The sequence below is a fragment of the Gymnoscopelus braueri genome (assembly GCF_963280865.1).
Source record: "Gymnoscopelus braueri genome assembly, chromosome: 3".
NCBI classification, from domain to species: Eukaryota; Metazoa; Chordata; class Actinopteri; order Myctophiformes; family Myctophidae; genus Gymnoscopelus; species Gymnoscopelus braueri.
Genome location: NC_137612.1, coordinates 57,913,613 through 57,932,151, shown reverse-complemented (window position 1 = coordinate 57,932,151; position 18,539 = coordinate 57,913,613). Strand labels below are relative to the sequence as shown.

General features: G+C 40.4%; 1 protein-coding gene across 2 annotated transcripts; it reads right to left on the bottom strand.

Annotated features, from left to right (window-relative positions):
* Positions 1-904: 904 nt before the first annotated feature.
* Positions 905-16,885, bottom strand: LOC308082138 (uncharacterized protein). Of its 2 annotated transcripts, none has more exons than XM_080423794.1 (5): positions 16,546-16,885; positions 12,533-12,664; positions 9,558-9,689; positions 8,590-8,856; positions 905-3,619 (listed from the first exon to the last, which is right to left on the bottom strand). In XM_080423794.1, the coding sequence occupies exons 1-5, from the start codon at positions 16,847-16,849 to the stop codon at positions 1,254-1,256; spliced, it is 3,201 nt and encodes a 1,066-aa protein (XP_080279920.1). In that variant the 5' UTR covers positions 16,850-16,885; the 3' UTR covers positions 905-1,253. The 2 variants fall into 2 exon arrangements, with proteins under 2 accessions (XP_080279920.1, XP_080279921.1); XM_080423795.1 differs by having other exon boundaries at positions 8,590-8,853.
* Between the last annotated feature and the right edge of the window lie 1,654 nt (positions 16,886-18,539).

Below are 18,539 nucleotides of genomic sequence, written 5' to 3'. Positions count from 1 at the left end.
TATAGTTATCACTCTTGATGTGGATGACCCTTAAATCACATGAATCCTCGCAATCCTATTCCGGGGGTTAACATTCAGCGAAAATGGCCACACTACAAGCTCACAGCACGTCAAAAAGCTTAAATCGTGCTATTTTTGGCAAAGATGTTTAGTGTACAGGCCAGGGGAAAAGGAGAAGGCCTCATATACACCCAGGAGAATTTCTGTGAACTACATGTAAGTATGTACGGTTTATGTGTCTCATGGCGTCATTGTTTCACATTGTATTTGGGATTTAAAGTTATACTGTGCAATAACAAATGTGTGTATATATATTATTTTGTAATGCTTTTAACAAAATATTTAAAACAATGTTTGAAGTTGTGAATCCTTGTTTTCTGGCAAAATGCAAGTTTAGATGTAAAAAAAAAAAAAAGGAAACCAGACCAAAACATAAATCTTATGTAATTCATATACATAAAACAATTAAGAATGTATTTTCTCAAAACTGTACAAGTTAACTCTCTCATTGCCACACAACGAGATATCCCGAGTTTTTTCTGAATGCCCTCAGTGCCAGAACGAAAAATCCTGATTAAAAAAAAATATATATATATATATTTTTTTTTTTTTGGGGGGGGGGGATTAAAATGTTCAGAACCCATTTTAAGATTTGCAGCTCCATCCACTCCTTGTTTAACTTATAACTGAAAAAGGCTGTATCTCGCTTCCTAAACACTTTTTTTACTTTGAAAAAATGTTTTGCTGGCACAGCATGAACATATTTTTTTATTTAATTGGCACTGAGAGAGTTAACTCATTCAGTGCCACTGGACGTCTAAGACGTCCGCTAATATAAGCCCGAGTGCCACTGGACGTCTAAGACGTCCAAAGAAAAAAAAAAGGATTTGAAGATTTGTTGCTCCATTCACTCTTTGTTTAACTTCTTACTGAAAAAGACTATCTCGGCTCCTAAGCACTTTTTTTTTTACAATGAATTTTGGCTGTGGCACTCAGAGGCAAAATTACATAAATAAGCTGGGCACTGAATGAGTTAAGGGCATTTCCCCTGTAAGTCTCATCATGTGTATTTTTAGTTTACTCAGTATACTCCAGCCTTTGTCACAAACGCTGCAATTAAAAGTTTTTTCCCCTGTATGGGTCCTCATGTGACTTTGTAAAACTCCCTTTTCACTAAAGCCTTTGCCACATACCGTACAAGTAAATCATTTCTTCCCTGGGTGACTGCTCATGGAGTTTGTTTGTTTTGATGATTACAGGTCCTGGCTGTGTCCTTCCACATTTTGTGTTTTGTGTGATTTCAGTGTGTTCAAAACTGACTGAGCTTCCCTGGTCTCTTCCCAATCCTCATCACTTCCATCAATGTCAGATTCAGAACAGTGTGAAGAGAGGTGCTGGTCATCACTAGTTGGTTGTGAGGTTCCACAGTCCTCTAAATGAGCTTGTGTTTTCGTGGGCTTTTCATCTGTATGCGTCATAATGTGTGTTTTAAAACTACCCGTTTGACAGAAGCCTTTGCCACAAATTTGACAAATAAAGGGCTTTTCCTCTATATGTGTCATCAGGTGTGTTTTTAAATGTCGCTTATCACTATAGCCTTTGCCACAAAAAGTACAAATGAAGGGCTTTTCCCCTGTATGAGTCCTCATGTGTCTTTTTAAATTAGTACAGCCTGTACCACAGACTGTACAAGTAAAGGGCTTTTCCCCCGTATGAGTCCTCATGTGTTCTTTCAAATCAGTACAGCCTCTACCACAGACTGTACAAGTGTACGGCTTTTCCCCTGTATGAGTCCTCATGTGTGTTTTTAAATGTCGCATTTCACTAAAGCCTTTGTCACAAACAGTACAAATGAAGGGCTTTTCCCCTGTATGAGTCCTCATGTGTTTTCTTAAACTACACCTTCGATTAAAAACTTTCTCACAAACGCTGCAAGTAAAAGGTTTTTCCCCTGTGTGAGTCATCATGTGTCTGTTTAGATCATTCTTGCTACGGAAGCCGTTGCCACAAATGTCACAAGTTAACGGCTTTTCCCCTGTATGAGTCATCATGTGTGTTTTTAAATGTCGCATTTCACTAAAGCCTTTGTCACAAACAGTACAAATGAAGGGCTTTTCCCCTGTATGAGTCCTCATGTGTTTTCTTAAACTACACCTTCGATTAAAAACTTTCTCACAAACGCTGCAAGTAAAAGGTTTTTCCCCTGTGTGAGTCATCATGTGTCTGTTTAGATCATTCTTGCTACGGAAGCCGTTGCCACAAATGTCACAAGTTAAGGGCTTTACCCCTGTATGAGTCCTCATGTGTGTTTTTAAATTGAACCTTTGTCTAAAGCCTTTGTTACAAACGCTGCAAGTAAAAGGTTTTTCACCATTATGAGTCCCTAAGTGTTTTTTAAAATTTCCCTTTTCACTAAAGCCTCTGCCACAAACAGTACAAATGAAGGGCTTTTCCCCTGTATGAGTCCTCATGTGTGTCTTTAGAAGAGACGTTCGTCTAAAGCCTTTGTCACAAACGCTGCAAGTAAAAGGTTTTTCCCCTGTGTGAGTCATCATGTGTCTGTTTAGATCATTCTTGCTACAGAAGCCTTTGCCACAAATTTCACAAGTTGAGGGCTTTGTATGAGTTCTCATGTGTCCTTTTAAATCTCGCGTGTCACTAAAGCCTTTGCCACAAACAGTACAAATGAAGGGCTTTTCCCCTTTATGTCTCATCATGTGTATTTTTAAAGTACACGTTCGATTAAAAACTTTCTCACAAACGCTGCAAGTAAAAGGTTTTTCCCCTGTGTGAGTCATCATGTGTCTGTTTAGATCATTCTTGCTACGGAAGCCTTTGCCACAAATTTCACAAGTTAAGGGCTTTACCCCTGTATGAGTCCTCATGTGTGTTTTTAAGGGCTTTACCCCTGTATGAGTCCTCATGTGTGTTTTTAAATAGAACCTTTGACTAAAGCCTTTGTCACAAACACTGCAAGTAAAAGCTTTTTCACCATTATGAGTCCCTGAGTGTTTTTTTAAAGATCCCTTTTCACTAAAGCCTCTGCCACAAACAGTACAAATGTAGGGCTTTTCCCCTGTATGAGTCCTCATGTGTCTTTTTAGTGTACTCATCTTACTCCAGCCTTTGCCACAAACCGTACAAGTAAAACACTTCTTCCCTGGGTGACTGCTCATGGGGTTTGCTTGTTTTGATGATTTCAGGTCCTGGCTGTGTCCTTCCATATTTGTTGTCTTGTGTGATTTCAGTGTGTTTAAAGCTGACTGAGCTTCCCTGGTCTCTTCCCAATCCTCATCACTGCCATCAATGACAGATTCAGAACAGTGTGAAGAGAGGTGCTGGTCATCACTAGTTGGTTGTGAGGTTCCACAGTCCTCTACATGAGCTTGTGTATTCATGTGTTCAGTTGAAGTGCTGGCTAGAGGCTCTGTCTCTCTGTTTTCATCATCCTCACTTTTCCCTGCTAGTAATGTCAATGTTGACCAATCAGCGTCCTCTGGTCTTTGAAGTAGCTCCTCTTTTATCCTTGAAGGCTCTGGTTCCTCCTGTTCCAGACAGGGGCTTCTTTCCTGCTTTTCAGGGTAAACCTCCTCTTTACACACAGGGAGGAGCAGGAAGTCTAGGCAGAAGATAAAATGAGGGTAAAGCATTGAATCACATGAATCAACATTTAAAAATTTTCTCTGTCTCTGTTTAAGTTGTTCTGCCACTCTGTTGACATCGACTTGCAGAGTGAAAAACGCATTTGTTAGCATGAAGTTATGTTCTTGCAACAGCGTGAATCAACTGAAAAATACATAAATCTACATCAGCAGAGCACTACAACGCTTAACTCACCTAGTACAGTATTTAAAAAAAAAAAAAATTGTTCATGTTTGAGAACAATTCTGTGTCTAACAAAGTGTCCAGAGTCAGTACATGTTCCAAATCCCTTTCTTTTAACACAATGCATCCTACAAGGGGTAAAGAGATGTCATCTTCATTTGAACCATGCCTATACAGTATATGGGTATACCGGGCTTGTTTATGGTTATGTCTGAGTCAGACATGCCTATCGTATCAGGTTTATGTATGAGTCATAGTGAAATAACTATATATGGGCGTATTGTTTTTTTTAACGGTTATGTCTGAGTCAGTGTGACGTGGCCGTGCCAATAAATGGGCGTATCAGGTTTGTTTATGGTTATGTCTGAGTCAGAGTGACGTTTGCCGCCCTCCCAGTAGCCAATTTTAATATAGGATTCAAGTGCACATTTTCTTCATTTCATCATACAGTTCCTTTCAACATTTGTTGCATGAATTATGGAAGGATATCAGGATTTCTGTGTTTTTATTTATCTTTAGACATGAAAAAAACTACTGAACACGACATTTTCAAGTAGTTCTTGAGATGTCCACTCAGAACGACAGCATGTTTGCGTTTTTAACTGAGAATATAAATAAAAAGGGATAAAATGATACAAATCTAAACACATACATAATAGTGCTTCTATTGTCTACTGAAAACCAAAATAGAGTACTTCTATTCTTAGTGGAATTCTACTGTCAAGTGTAAACAAAAATACAATGCTTCTGCGAAAACCAAACTGTGTGATGGGTGATGGCTTATTGAGGTAGTCACACCTGGCCTGAGTCAAAATTGTCAAAGCACCCAGGATGCAAAGCCTCATCACATTGCATGCAGATGCACTTGTTTTATCTTGTGCATGCAGCATCACGGTATCACTTGCATGTGTTTGTCTGTAAGCTGGGGCCAGTGGTTCCCAGGGGCAAACCTGATCTCAGGAGGTGCCTTGGACACTGCACTGTGTTTCAGAATTTTCCTACAAGATAGGCTTGGTGAACCGATATAATAAAGGAAAGGTCAGTAAAACTGAAGAGACTGTATTACTGAAATAAATTTGAAAGAGTGTGCCTTCTGTTATTTTTGTAAAGACTAATTACTTAACATGAGTTTTCGTAAAATGGCGTTAATGTGGTGAAGTGTGTCTTCCATTTTTCACTACCAAAACAGGAAGTGAAAATAGCCGATCTACAGGGTCAAGTTTTCTTTATTTTTTTTGGGGGGGGGCACGGTGGCGCAGTCAGTAGCGCTGTCTTCTCACAGCTAGAAGGTCCTGCGTTTGATTCCCGCCGGGAACGCTGTGGGCGCTGGGGGCGTGTTCTCTCCTCCGCGGCATCAGTGCCCATACCCTAGGTGGTGTTGGTGAAAGGGCCTCTCTGGGTGGAGTTTGCATGTTCTCCCTGTGTCTCCTAGGGTAGTTACCCTCACAAAAACATGCAATAATCCTGGTCTCTATACTGCCTTCCCCTGGTCAGCCGGGGCGCTTGATGGAGGGGAAAGGAAATGGTTGAAATAACGTGTTCCTTCCATGCGCTACGTCTAACCAGGGAACCTCCCCCCTGTCAGATGATAAGAATGGCTTGCTAGCTCTCATGCATTGAAGGAGGCTAAGCTCGACTCTAGGCTCTCCCTCGGCTGGCAGAGGGAGTGTAGTGCCCAGGATTACTTAGACAATTGGCACTGGGTATAAAAATGGGTTACAAAATCGTGGGCTAAAAATTTTGATTAAAAAAAATAGTTTTCCTTTTTTTCCTATGTAACTTTGAGCTGATTGCCATACAGACTTGAGGGTGATGTCATTGAACTCAGAGTCATTGTCCTTCATTGGTGTAACTTGGTTCCACCGCCTTTTCTGACTGGTCGATATTTGTAAATTCCTGTATTTTGCCATAACTTTTGACCTGCTTGTCGTAGCTACTTGTGCCTCATTGGACTCAGTTTGGTGTTACTTAGCCCTGCCCCCTTTTCCGATTGGTCGACAGTTTATAGTTCCTATCTTTTGCCATCACTTTGGAACAGTTTGTTGTACAGACTTGTGAGCCACGTCTCATTGGACTTGGTTTAGACTAGAGTCCTTGTTCTTCATTGGTGTTACTTAGCCCCACACCCTTTTCTGATTGGTAAATATTTTATAGTTCCTTTTTTTACCAAAACCTTTGACCTGCTAGTTGTAGCCACTTGTGAGATGCCTCATTGGACTCAATTTGGAATCCTTGTTCTTCTTTGGTGTTACTTAGCCCTGCCCCCTTTTCCGATTGGTCGATAGTTTATAGTTTATATTTTGCCATCACTTTTGAACAGTTTGTTGAGCAGACTCAACGTCACTTTATTTGGTTGAGAGTCCTTGTCCTTCATTGGAGTTACTAAACCCCGCCCTCTATTCTGAGGGCAGAATAGTTTAATATATTTTACCATAAGTCATGAGTCACCTCACTGGACTCGGTGCGAGGGCCCGGTCATCGCTGCTTGCAGCTTTAATAATAACTAGAAAATGTGCTCCTCGGAGCACAAGTCTCCGCCAGTACTGTTCCCGATTAATCCTGTCTTACCTATTTATATTACATATTGTCACGTGTCACTTGACCAATGTTAGCTTGGCTTATGGGAAGCTCACTTAAAAAAAAAACGCACGGACGGGTGATTTGGACTAGAAGATACTGTTCCAATCAAGACTGATTGATCCTATCTTACCTCGCTTCAAAAACGTAAACGGCTTTTTGAAGTGACACACCTATTTATAGAATTGTATTTCGTCATGCATCCCTCTAGCCAATCAAATGCATTGGTGTCAACATATTAACACGTATTAAGACTTCGGCCTTGTTGTGGGATCAATTCAACTGTAGATGAGTATGCTTTCTTAGCTTTGGCCTTCTGCACCTTTGCTTGACCAATGTTAGGTGTTCTCAGAGGGACACACACACGCACGGACGGGTGATTTGGACTAGAAGATACTGTTCCAATCAAGACTGATTGATCCTGTCTTACCTCGCTTCTAAAACGTAAACGGCTTTTTCAAGTGACACACCTATGTGTGGCACATCCACGTGTGGAAGTCCTCTTCTACGTTACAATTGTAGATGAGTATGCTTTCTTAGCTTTGGCCTTCTGCGCCTTTGCTTGACCAATGTTAGGTGTTCTCAGAGGGAAACACACACGCACAGACGGGTGACTTGGACTTACTGAAGGTACTGTTCCAATCAAGTCTGATTGATCCTGTTTTACCTCACTTCAAAAAGTAATGGCTTTTTGAAGTGACACACCTATTTATAGAATTTTATTTCGTCACGCGTCCCTCTAGCCAATCAGAGGCATTGGTGTCAACATATTGACACGTGGAGCTTGCCCAATGTTAGCTTGGCTAACAATGTTTGCTCACACAAAGCGAAAACATATTCTCCACCTTCGGCGGAGACAATAATTATTAATTGTAATAGAGCCAGCCATTTGGGCTAATAGGATAACACAAAAAAGTCCTGGGGTCTTGTTTCCATTGTGGTTGGGCATATTAATATTTCTGTCAGCTATCTTGGATGTTGACAAAAGATATGTTGCAGTTACAACGGTTGGCCAATGGGTGGCAGTGTATGGGGTGATTCTCTAGCGTCCACGCTAGAGTATCACATTTAACACGCTAGAGAAGAACATTTATATGTTTATAAATGTTCTGTGGCCAGTTGGGAAATACACAATTTTTAATGAAAGATGGGGTTTTCAGTGTACGACACTGTAGGCGACCATTTTCAATTTAGTCAATAACTCACTTCCTATTTCAGATTATTTTGGGCACCCCTTCTAGGATGTGTTAGGATGACCCAAGGGACATATGTGCCAAATTGTATGCTTTTTGGAGATTTTACAGGCTTTTTGAGTCAATCGCCAACACTGTAGGCGGTCATTTTCAATTTTGTCGATAACTCACTTCCTGTTGAAGACGTTTTTGAGCACCCCTTCTAGGATGTCTTAGGATGACCCAAGGGACATGTGTGCCAAATGTTATGCTTTTTGGAGATTCTTTAGTTGTCTTTTGAGTCAATCGACAACACTAGGCACCCATTTTCAATTTTGTCAATAACTCACTTCCTGTTTCAGATTATTTTGGGCACCCCTTCTAGGATGTCTTAGGATGACCCAAGGGACATGTGTGCCACATTTTATGCTTTTTAGAGATTATTTTGGTGTCTTTCTCTGTTTAAGATTGTTTTGGGCGCGAACAGCCTTTTTGCATGTAGTTTAAGCGCAAGGGGGCGGGGCCGCGGGTGGTGGGTGGGGAGAGAGCCTGGCGACGTGAGCTATGTTAGTGCACTGAGTGGCAGTTGGGGCAAACGCAGTCCCCACAACATCATTTACGATTTTTCAAAAAAGGCTGTTCGCGTTTTGGGCACCCCTTCTAGGATGTTTTAGGATGACCCAAGGGACATCTGTATCAAATTTCATGCTTTTATCCGCCGCGTAACGATTTTTCACATAATTCCCCCTACTTACCCGCCGCCTATGGTTTGTGTATATGCAAAAGAGTGACTTTGACACCTGTTTCGCAGTGCAATGCAAGTCAATGGGGAGAACATTTTTTAAATCTATATTTCTAATGAATGGAGAAAATGTTCTCAATTGTTCTCAAAATGAAACTCAATTGAGTCTCCTACTGACCTGTCATCAACTTATTGGCTTAGGAATGCAACAAAAACATAGAATAAAAAATAAGTAATTTATTCAAATTCAAAAGCAAAGTGTTCCATTGTCACCTGGATGACGTGCTGGGTCGCCAGCTTCATCCTCTCTTCCTATCCTCTCTTCATCCTCTCCTCCCATCTCCTCTTCACCCCTTCCTGCTCTCTCCTCCTCTTCCTCTAGTTCCTCTGGCAGAGGCGGGGAGGGCACAGGACCGTCACATTCACTCAATCTCGGACGTCCACGTTTACGCTTCTTCGGTTTGATCACCACACACTGCACCGCAGGGGAGGGCTTCTGAGGTTCCACCACCATGTGCTGTACCGTCACACTGGAGACTACTGAGAGAGAGAGAGAGAGAGAGAGAGATCGAATACCAATTTAACAACTATCAATTACTTTCTCTGAAAAAAAACCAGCTTGTTTAGGGCTAGATCCTGTTTATTCGTTGTGGAAAATGGCTTTATCTCCGTTTGCTGTTTTTTGGAAAAAAAACAAGCCACATTCAACTGGCCATAACTATGCAACGGATTACTGCAACCGGACAAAAATAGTTGAAGAGAATATCATTGTGCACTTTAACTCTCTCAGTGCCAATGAAAAAAAATTAATATTGCGAACCATGCCAACTTTTTTCTTTTTAAGTAAAAAAAAGTGCTTAGGAAGCGAGATACAGCCTTTTTCAGTTATAGGTTAAACAAAGAGTGGATGGAGCTGCAAATCTTCAGATAATGATATCTTGGGTTCTGAACACTCTTTTCAAAAAAAAAAAAAAACCTTTATTTTTTTATTTATTTTTTAACTCGGGATTTCTCGTTCTGGCACTGAGGGTATAACCCTAAAACTCGGGATAACTCGTGGTCTGGCACTGAGAGAGTTAAGCAGTGCAGATTCTATACTGTGCAAAGTTCTAAAACCGGATTTTAGAATGTTGACAAAAACAAATGAGGAAACTTGGATAAAAACTACTAAAACCAAAGGCAGCTTGTGGAACATCCTTCATGGTGCTACCGGTAAAGTGATGTTTTACATTCACACTCACCGGTCGGGATATTGGGGATAACAATGAAGGCATTCTGACAAGGTAGAGTGACGGGTTCCTCTTTAATCTGTGGAGGTTGTGGTTCCTCCTGGACCAGACTGGGGCTTCTCTCCTCATGTCCAAGGGAAACCTCTTTACACACAGACAGAAGGAGGAGAGAGTCAGCTCAACAACTCACCAAGGGAAACCTCTTTACACACAGACAGAAGGAGGAGAGAGTCAGCTCAACAACTCAGTGTTTTCATATTGGATGATTGGATTGGATTATTCTACCTAGAGTTCAATTCAGTATCACTGAAGTAAAGTGAAAGATAGTAGTAGCCGGTAGATTTATTCTCTTTACTTGTCAATCCATTAACTTCATCTGCCTACTATATAAACAGACAGACAGAGTCATTGTGCTCAGAGAATAATGAAAAGATGACGGCTGTTTAGAAACTAGTCAGCAGTGTGCAAAATATAAGTAAAAAAAAACCAGATGAAAGCATATTAGAACTAGAAAAAGTGCTCCTCGGAGCACAAGTCTCCGCCAGGTCAGGTAGATTATTGTGGCCTCCTGGTGGCGCTATAATAGGCCAATGTGAAAAGGGTGCCATTTCTTCTTAAGCCTTGCACGACAATCGGACACTGCATTCATGATTTGAGGCATTTTGTTCCAAAAATTTGGTTTGCTAAATTAGACCTGCTGGTGGCGCTATAACAGGCCAATGTGAAAGGGTGGCATTTCTTCCTCTGCCTAGTGGGAATGTGCGTGCAAAATTTCACGGAAATCGCACACTGCGTTCATGATTTGAGGAATTTTGTTCCAAAGGGACCCATCCTGCAAACTTTGGAAGCCAATGTTAGCCAAGTAGGATGGAATATGAAATATCGGACACATCCATCTTGATCAATTGACTATAGAGATACTGTGTACCGATTTGCGTGATTTTTGGACAGAATCTGAAGGAGTAAGAGCATTTTTTTTTTACAAAACTCAGCCTCCTGGGTGGCGCTCTAAAAGGCATATGTGAAAAATGCAGGGCAAATGTTTTTCCTTGGCCTCTAGGGAGTGTGGTGCAAAGTTTGACGCAGATCGGTGCAGTTATAGCTAAAAACGTGAATTGGCCTGTTATAGCGCCACCATGAGGCTGATGTGAACTTTTTCAAGTGCCATTTCTTCCTGGGCCAAGTCGGAATCTCTGTGGAAAATTTCACGGAAATTGCATGCTGCGTGCATGATTTGAGGCATTTTGTTCCAAATGAACCAATCCTGCATACTTGGGAAGACAATTTTAGCCAATCAGGATGGAATATGGAAAATCAGACAGATCCGTGTTGATCACATGAATATAGAGATACTGTGTACCGATTTGCGTGTTTTTTGGACAAAATCTGTAGGAGTAATATTAAAAAATGTGTTTTGCAAAAGTCGGCCTCATGGGGGCGCTATGACAGGCTGATCTGAAAAATGTGGGGCAGAGGTTCTGCTGTGGCATCCAGGGAGTGTGTGTGCGCAGTTTCACAGCGACAGGGCCAACGGTGGCGGAGATTAGCTGGTCGCAGACTGAAGGACGGACACACACACGGACACACGGACGGACGGACGGAGGGCAAAACATACTCTCTCGCCATGCCTTTCGGCCTGGCGGAGACAATAAAAATGTTATAAATACAAGCACAATCATTGAAATGAGACATGAGCTAAACAGTATGATGGTGGATAAGTAGCAGCATCTGACTGCAATGGTCCAACACTGATACCTAGAGGTCTTTTTCAGTCAGTGTCAGTGGGATGTAAACAGAGGTTCCAGCTCTTACAAAGAAGCAGTTTTTCAGCCAGTTTGTTCTGCTTTTTTTTATTGTCCAGTACCTTCTTTCAGAGGGGAGGAGAAGTAAATATATAAACGCCTTATCAGACGTCACACTGATAAGAACCAGTATACGCGCACAGGCCGGCACCAAAAGAACCCGACTGCTCATAAGATGCAATGGAAAAGTGGTCACAGCACTCACGTGTAAGAATGCATCCCATAAATATTTCAGAAGCAGTGGTGGAAGAAGGCTTAGAATGTTTACTGTGATCTCTCGCTCTTTAAATATATAATACTTGGTTTGTGTTGTGTGTAAACCATAAAAGCGATTCGCAAAGCAGTTGTCCTCCAAATCCCACCTCCAGTCGCTGTCATTAGAATGGAGGGAGTGCTATGATCACGGCAGCAGAGTCTGCTTCCTCGCGCAGCTGCAGCCCCTCGGCCAAATTTATGCAGTGTTGGGCGCAGATACCGGTCGAGAATAGCAGACCTCCAAGCTCACAACGGTTGCATCCGCAGCGTGTTGTGAGCTTGTATATCAGCTATTCTCGGCGACGGCATGCAACACTGTTGCGTGATGAAGTAAATAACACACAAGAGGAGGTTGAATGAACTGAAACCAGTGCTCCTCAAAACACTGGGTTTGGGGAGCTGTTGGGAATTGATCAAATGAAACCTGCACCTGCACATGCAGTCTCAATGTTTGTTTGTTCTAATGTAATATACAGCTTGTGTTACATCCTTCATAATGCTACTGTCTGTTAAGTGACATTTTACCATTTTTATCACACGATTTACTTACTTATTCATTCATTTAACAGGGACAGTGCACATTAATCAACATCTCAGTTTTCAGATCCATGTAAATGAGCCAGAGTTAGCAAATAGATCATTTTCATCTGTAGTCCCTGAGCAGGCTGTTAAAAGTGGTGAAATAACTATCAGTACAAAATAGACATATCAATACAATACAAGACAAGTAAACACAGGAGACAGAAAGAAAACGGTAAATTACTAAAAAATGACACCAGTGACAAAATAAGAGCTGATAATTACCAAATTTTGCTTTAAGCCACCTCTTAAGGTCGAATTTAAAGTCGAATAATTGGTCGTCTCTCTTAATTCAGTAGGAAGAATATTCCAGTGATGGGAGGCTCTAACAGAGAAGACATTCACACTCACCTGTCGGGATATTGGGGATAACAATGAAGGCATTCTGACAAGGTAGAGTGACAGGTTCCTCTTTAATCTGTGGAGGTTGTGGTTCCTCCTGGACCAGACTGGGGCTCCTCTCCTGATGTCCATGGGAAACCTCTTTACACACAGACAGAAGGAGAGAATAGGTAGCATAAGCACAACATCCAAAAGGGATTTTCTTATTGGATGACATTTATTCTCCTACTTATTTATTTGTTTAGTCACGATCACCAACGCTATTTATATTGTCTCTTCATTGCCACAACAGTGATGTGGAAGGGCTTGGACAGAGTTCCACTGAAGTAAAGTGAATTACTTTACTTCAATGGCTACTTGGTCCGATCGTTTTTCACTCTAGTCTACACCAAATGTCTTTGCCGAAAATAGCCGATCTACAACCTCACAACACATCACTTTGTGACGTTGTGAGCTTGCAGAAAGCTATTTTTGGCAAACATTCCCCCCAGAATAGGGGCTGTTGGGGTTCTAGTGGTTAACTGCTCGGAATCTACAAAATAGAGTACCGAAGTCGTGACTCCTGACGTCACTCCCGAGTCCCGGAAGTATTCTTTCTATTGAAAATCCCCATAGAGAAATCTTAGACTGCGTCAGATAAGAACTGTGTTCCAAAAATAAACAGATCAGTCAAGTCTGGCGATTCTGTCAGGTATGTGACTCTGTGTCGTTTATCTTAGAGACACACATACAGGTAACTTACACATTGTTACATGTTTGTTTTTTTTCACCATAGCTCAAAATATGGTGAATTATTTTAGTGCAGGTAATTCTTCCCACCGATATTCAAAATTGAAGACCCCTGCTCTATATTCAAAACCTTCCGCGATTCTGCCTATAATCATATACCTAAAAGAGGCACAGTGGGTTGAAAGCGCTTTAATGATTTTCTCACAAGTTGTCATCTGTTGTTTGGACCTTTTAAGACAAAAATAAGTAAATAAAATAATGTGGGGGAAATGGGTGAACTTAATCATTTGTTTTGGGATAGTTTGACATAAAACAGGTGCAAGTATTTGCAACATATATCAACGCAAGGGCTGTTGGTAATCAGCACCAGCGCACCAGCAAACCATGAAATATATCAAGATTTGAATGAATTAAGTAAATGTAAGTACTACCAGGACTCTATCAGAGTAGAGTTTGAAAATATTCTCGAACTCAACTGATGGCCATGCTTGAGGCCGGGTTATTAGTCCAGTCAGTATGGACAGTCTTTACGTTCACAAAGTGTATATTTTTGCTTATGACATGCTGGCGCACTTGGCTTGTCTGAAAATGTAGTTGGCTGACATAAAAAGGCAAAAAAAAAACTACAAAACCACAAAATATCCAAGAAAGGAGCACCCGGTCTGCCTTTTTCCTATGGTTTCTATGCACTGATTTGACCCGGCAACATCATGGCGGATGATCGATAAGTAACGGGGGACATCACTGTAGTCAGAAGAATTATATTATTGAGTTACATTTGATAAAGTCTGTGTTTGGATTTAAACATATGATTTTCAAAATAGTGTTTGCACGTTCTCCCTTTTTGGTCCATACATCTACATAAAAGGTTCAGATGTAAAATATAAGCCCATGGCCACGGATGTTACGATTATGTACGGCTCCTCAGAAGTACCTGTATATTGCGTATTGTTCAATAAAACACACTTTAATCCCATCGGTGGCCATTTTCTCCTTATTCTTTCAACTACATGACCCTATCGGTTGGGAGGTGTATCAATAATGCATTATGATACATTATAACTATGACAAAATGGCCACCAATCGGATTAAAATGCTCCTTATTTAACAAAACGGAATATACAGGTACGGAATATATACGTACATAATTGTAATATCCGTGGCAATGGGGTACGCACTTTAAAACTAAAAACACCTTAAATATTGTATTTATTTTAGTAACAGTTAATCTTTTACTCAAGAGGGACATTGCCTGTCGCAAGATGATGATGTCATTTGTCCATACATGTGGTCAAGCCTGTTGTGTGGAAATAAGCGTCACTTCCAGCTTTACAGTGCTTACATAAGTTAAGACTTGTTCGAGCATTTTCAGCCAATTGATTTCTATTAGCTACACATACTATGTCTTGTGAAATGTGTTATATAGCCACATGCCATTATAAACTACTACAAGTCGCACTGTTTCAGCTGGAAGTGAGATTCCCCATTCTAGTGAATGAGGCAGCCTAGACTAGGGGGGCGGAGCCAAAGAGTACACCGTCTATATGTCACTAATCACATGACCCAACAATCAATTCTCCAGTTCTAGGCAACACAGAAGGGGGGGAGGGGGACTTTGTTCTTATTTACACACACAACAGCTCTAAGGTGTATTTGATGACATAGTTCAATGTTGAAAATTAGTAGTATTCCCTGTAAGGGTTTTTATTTGCACATGCATTCCTAAACCCTACATGGACAAATGGCATCAACTTGCGACGGGCATTTTCCCGCTTGAGTAAAAGATGAACTATTTCTAAAATAAGAAAATATTTAAGGTGTTTTAAAAATTTGAATTTTTGTTATAGAGGGCAATTATAATGTAGTTTATTTAATATATAAATATTCCAAGGTTCAAGGTTGTACTTTATTGTTACATCTTGTGTACAGGTACATAAGAGTAAAACTTATTTTGGTTCGGCTTCCTTCAGACAATGCAGCAGCATAAGTAATAACAATAGAATAAAGAAAATGTAAAAAAGATTTAAAGAAAGAGTGCAAAAAGAGCAAAAAGAATGAAAAGAGCAAAAAGAATGAAAAGAGCATCATCAAATCAAATCAAATGTACATGTGCATAAAATAAAGAAAAAGAATTGTTATGTTGTATACACCACCAGCATTTTTCTTCAGTAGCTGTCACCTAACTTTGTGTAAACAACTTCACAGTATATTCTATACATGCAGATAAATACAGCAGGTGCAGTTCAGGCATAGTTGGGAAATGTAGTCCAGCTAGTAGAGTATGATAGCTACATGTGAATACAAGAATGCTCGCCCTAAAACATGCTCACCCCGGCCCGGGTCTAATCCGGTCGCCACCAGGTATATCTAAACGTAGCCCTGGTTCAGAATGTTAGTGAGTTCCCTCTAACGCCCTGGAAGACCCCTCGCTCTGCGAGGGGTCTTCCAGGGCGTTAGAGGGAACTCACTAACGCTCTGAACCAGGGCTAATCTAAACGTAACCTCAGTAAAACCATGCCTAAACCTAGCCTTATTCCTAACCTTAACCTCAGTAAAACTATGCTTAAACCTAGCCTTATTCCTAACCTTAACCTCAGTAAAACTATGCCTAAACCTAGCCTTAATCCAACCTTATCACCAGAGGAAATGTTGTCATTGAACGTTTCTACAGAAGGTTTAGGGTTTAGGTTAAGGTTAGGTTTAGGTTTAGGGTGAAAGTTAGGGTTAGGTTTAGGGTTCGTTAGTATGCAATGTTAAATCGACAATTGACCCTACATGTTTCTCATCTGCCCACCGCGTTCACATGCGTTTTTGGGATAACATTTTTATCACTGTACGTTTCTGCAAAACATACTGTGACAACGTTTTCTCTGGCTTATTCCTAACCTTAACCTCAGTAAAATGAGAACCTCAGTAACACCTCATTAAAATAAAAATACAAGAACCGCAGGTCCGCAAATAAAATGGGGGCGACTATGTTTTTGGGCGAGCCTTCTGATTACCCTACATTAAGTTAAGCTAGTGTTGAAACACATGTTTGATTGATGTACTTTATTTAGTAAGACATGAGAACAACAATGGAAGTACAAATGCACAATACAAGGTATACTAAACTGGAAGGCTCATAAAGCACTACGCTTGTTTAAAATGAGATCCCACGCACACACACAAATCATGATGACATATAAGAGTCAGACAGATATAAACACTACACTACTATACAGAACGTCATACAATCAGCTTACAGGTTACTATGTAAAAACATGGTAATGAAATTAAGCACATGAACCAACCTGCTCTGTGTAGTTTGATGTGTGGCTGTAGCATCACGTCCAGCAGTTTGTTTTGTTTCTCCAGCAGAGTTTCTAGTGTCTCTATCTCTCTCTGGAAGAGGTTGCACATGAACTCTGCAGCCGCACTGAGGCGCTCCAACACAAACACTCTGACACGAAGCTTCACACAACAAACATCATCAGCACCACGCTGCTGTTCGTCCAAAACACACAATAATATCTCCTCTCCCAACGACGTCATGCATTCATTTATCGACAGCCGTACAGACTCCATTTGACTCGTTTTATCTCCTTTATGAGACATTTTTGTTGAGACTCTTTGTTGTCCTGAGCTACGCAACAAACTAGCACTTACTCGCGCCTCGTCCCCTGTGTTGCCAGGTTTTGAGAGAGAGAAACAAGCAACCTGGTCTATGAAAACAAAGCCCAAAAAGAAGCGAGCCTTGCCGTCGTCGTCCGGCTATTTTCAAAAATAAATCTTGAAGAAAATGTTAACACAAATCGTGTATGGGGGTCCCTGGCATGAAATATTTTCAGATGGGGGTCCGCAGACATATTAATTTGGGGGTCCTTGACCTGAAAATGTTTGAGAAACACATGGTTTCAACAACAATCGGAAACAAGCCTGAATAAGCCACTACACTTTAGAAACAAGCCCAAAAAACTCAACCTAAAACCAATCATTTACAAAAAACTTAAAAGAAAAACAAGCCCAAATTCGCTTATAATAAGCGGACATGGCAACGCTGCTTGTCCCGGCCCCCGGTCAACGTGGTTCAAGCATGCGCACATGGCGCAGTAAAGGATCTAAGCGAGGCACTGTTGACTTTCGCCCCCTGGTGGAGGAAGGGGGGTGTAACTGTCACTCAGTGCTGGAAGAAGTACTCGCCTTTCTTTGTAGGCCTACTTAATATGTAAAACTAAAAGTATTTATACAGTACTGCAATGCAGAAATACTCTGTTACAAGTAAAATTCCAATATAAAAAATGTACTTGAGTAAAAGTACAAAAGTATTGGCATCAAAATATAAATTACTTAAAGTACCAAATGTAAAAGTAGTCATTATGCAAAATGTCCCATTTTACAAGTTTGCAAATGCATGTTGTTGTTTTTTTTTGCAGATCTACAAGCTCACAACGAGTCGCAAAACCATGTGTTGTGTGAACTTGTAGATCGGCTGTTTTCAAATAGCCAAAGTATAATTAAGGCTGAAGTAGTTAATGTAGCCTTATGTTCTTATTTTTTATTTTTTATAATAATAAAAATCTACAAAGTAGTAGCTAAAATGATCAAATTATTGTAGTGGAGTTTGTAATTTTATCATCATCAATTTGATCAAAACTTTTGGACATAGCCATAGGCTACAATGTTTCAACCTTTAGAGCAATGATAGGCCTATGAACTGCGTAATAAAACTGTTAAAGGACTGCAAAGTAGCCCACTCAAGTACTGTAGGCCTACTTAAGTACACATTTGAGAATGTTTTACTTTACTGGAGTATTTTCAATTTTCAGTACTTTAGGCTGCTTCTACTCCACTACATCTCAAAGGCAAATATTGTACTTTTTACTCCACTACAATTATTTAAAAACTTTAGTTACTAGTTACTTTGTAGATGTTGATTATAATTATATAAAACACTAACCACTTCAGCCCTATATATATTTTGGCATTTTTGAAAATAGCAGATCTACAAGCTTTTTAGCTTTACTTTACTGGACAAGCAATGTGTCGCTTTGCGACGCGTTTTCAAAGGATTCTTATACATTTTATACATTTGAAAACTTCTGCATAATGAGTGCTTTTACTTTTGGTACTTTAAGTACATTTTGATACCAATACTTAACGGAGTATTTCTCCATTGCAGTATTGATACTTTTACTTCAGTAAAATATCTGAGTAGGGGAGAGTGGGGTCCAACGACGCAACCTTTTCTATTTCCCTCCCTGCACAGAGATTACTTAATCTCATGTAACCACCATACTTTTTTGTG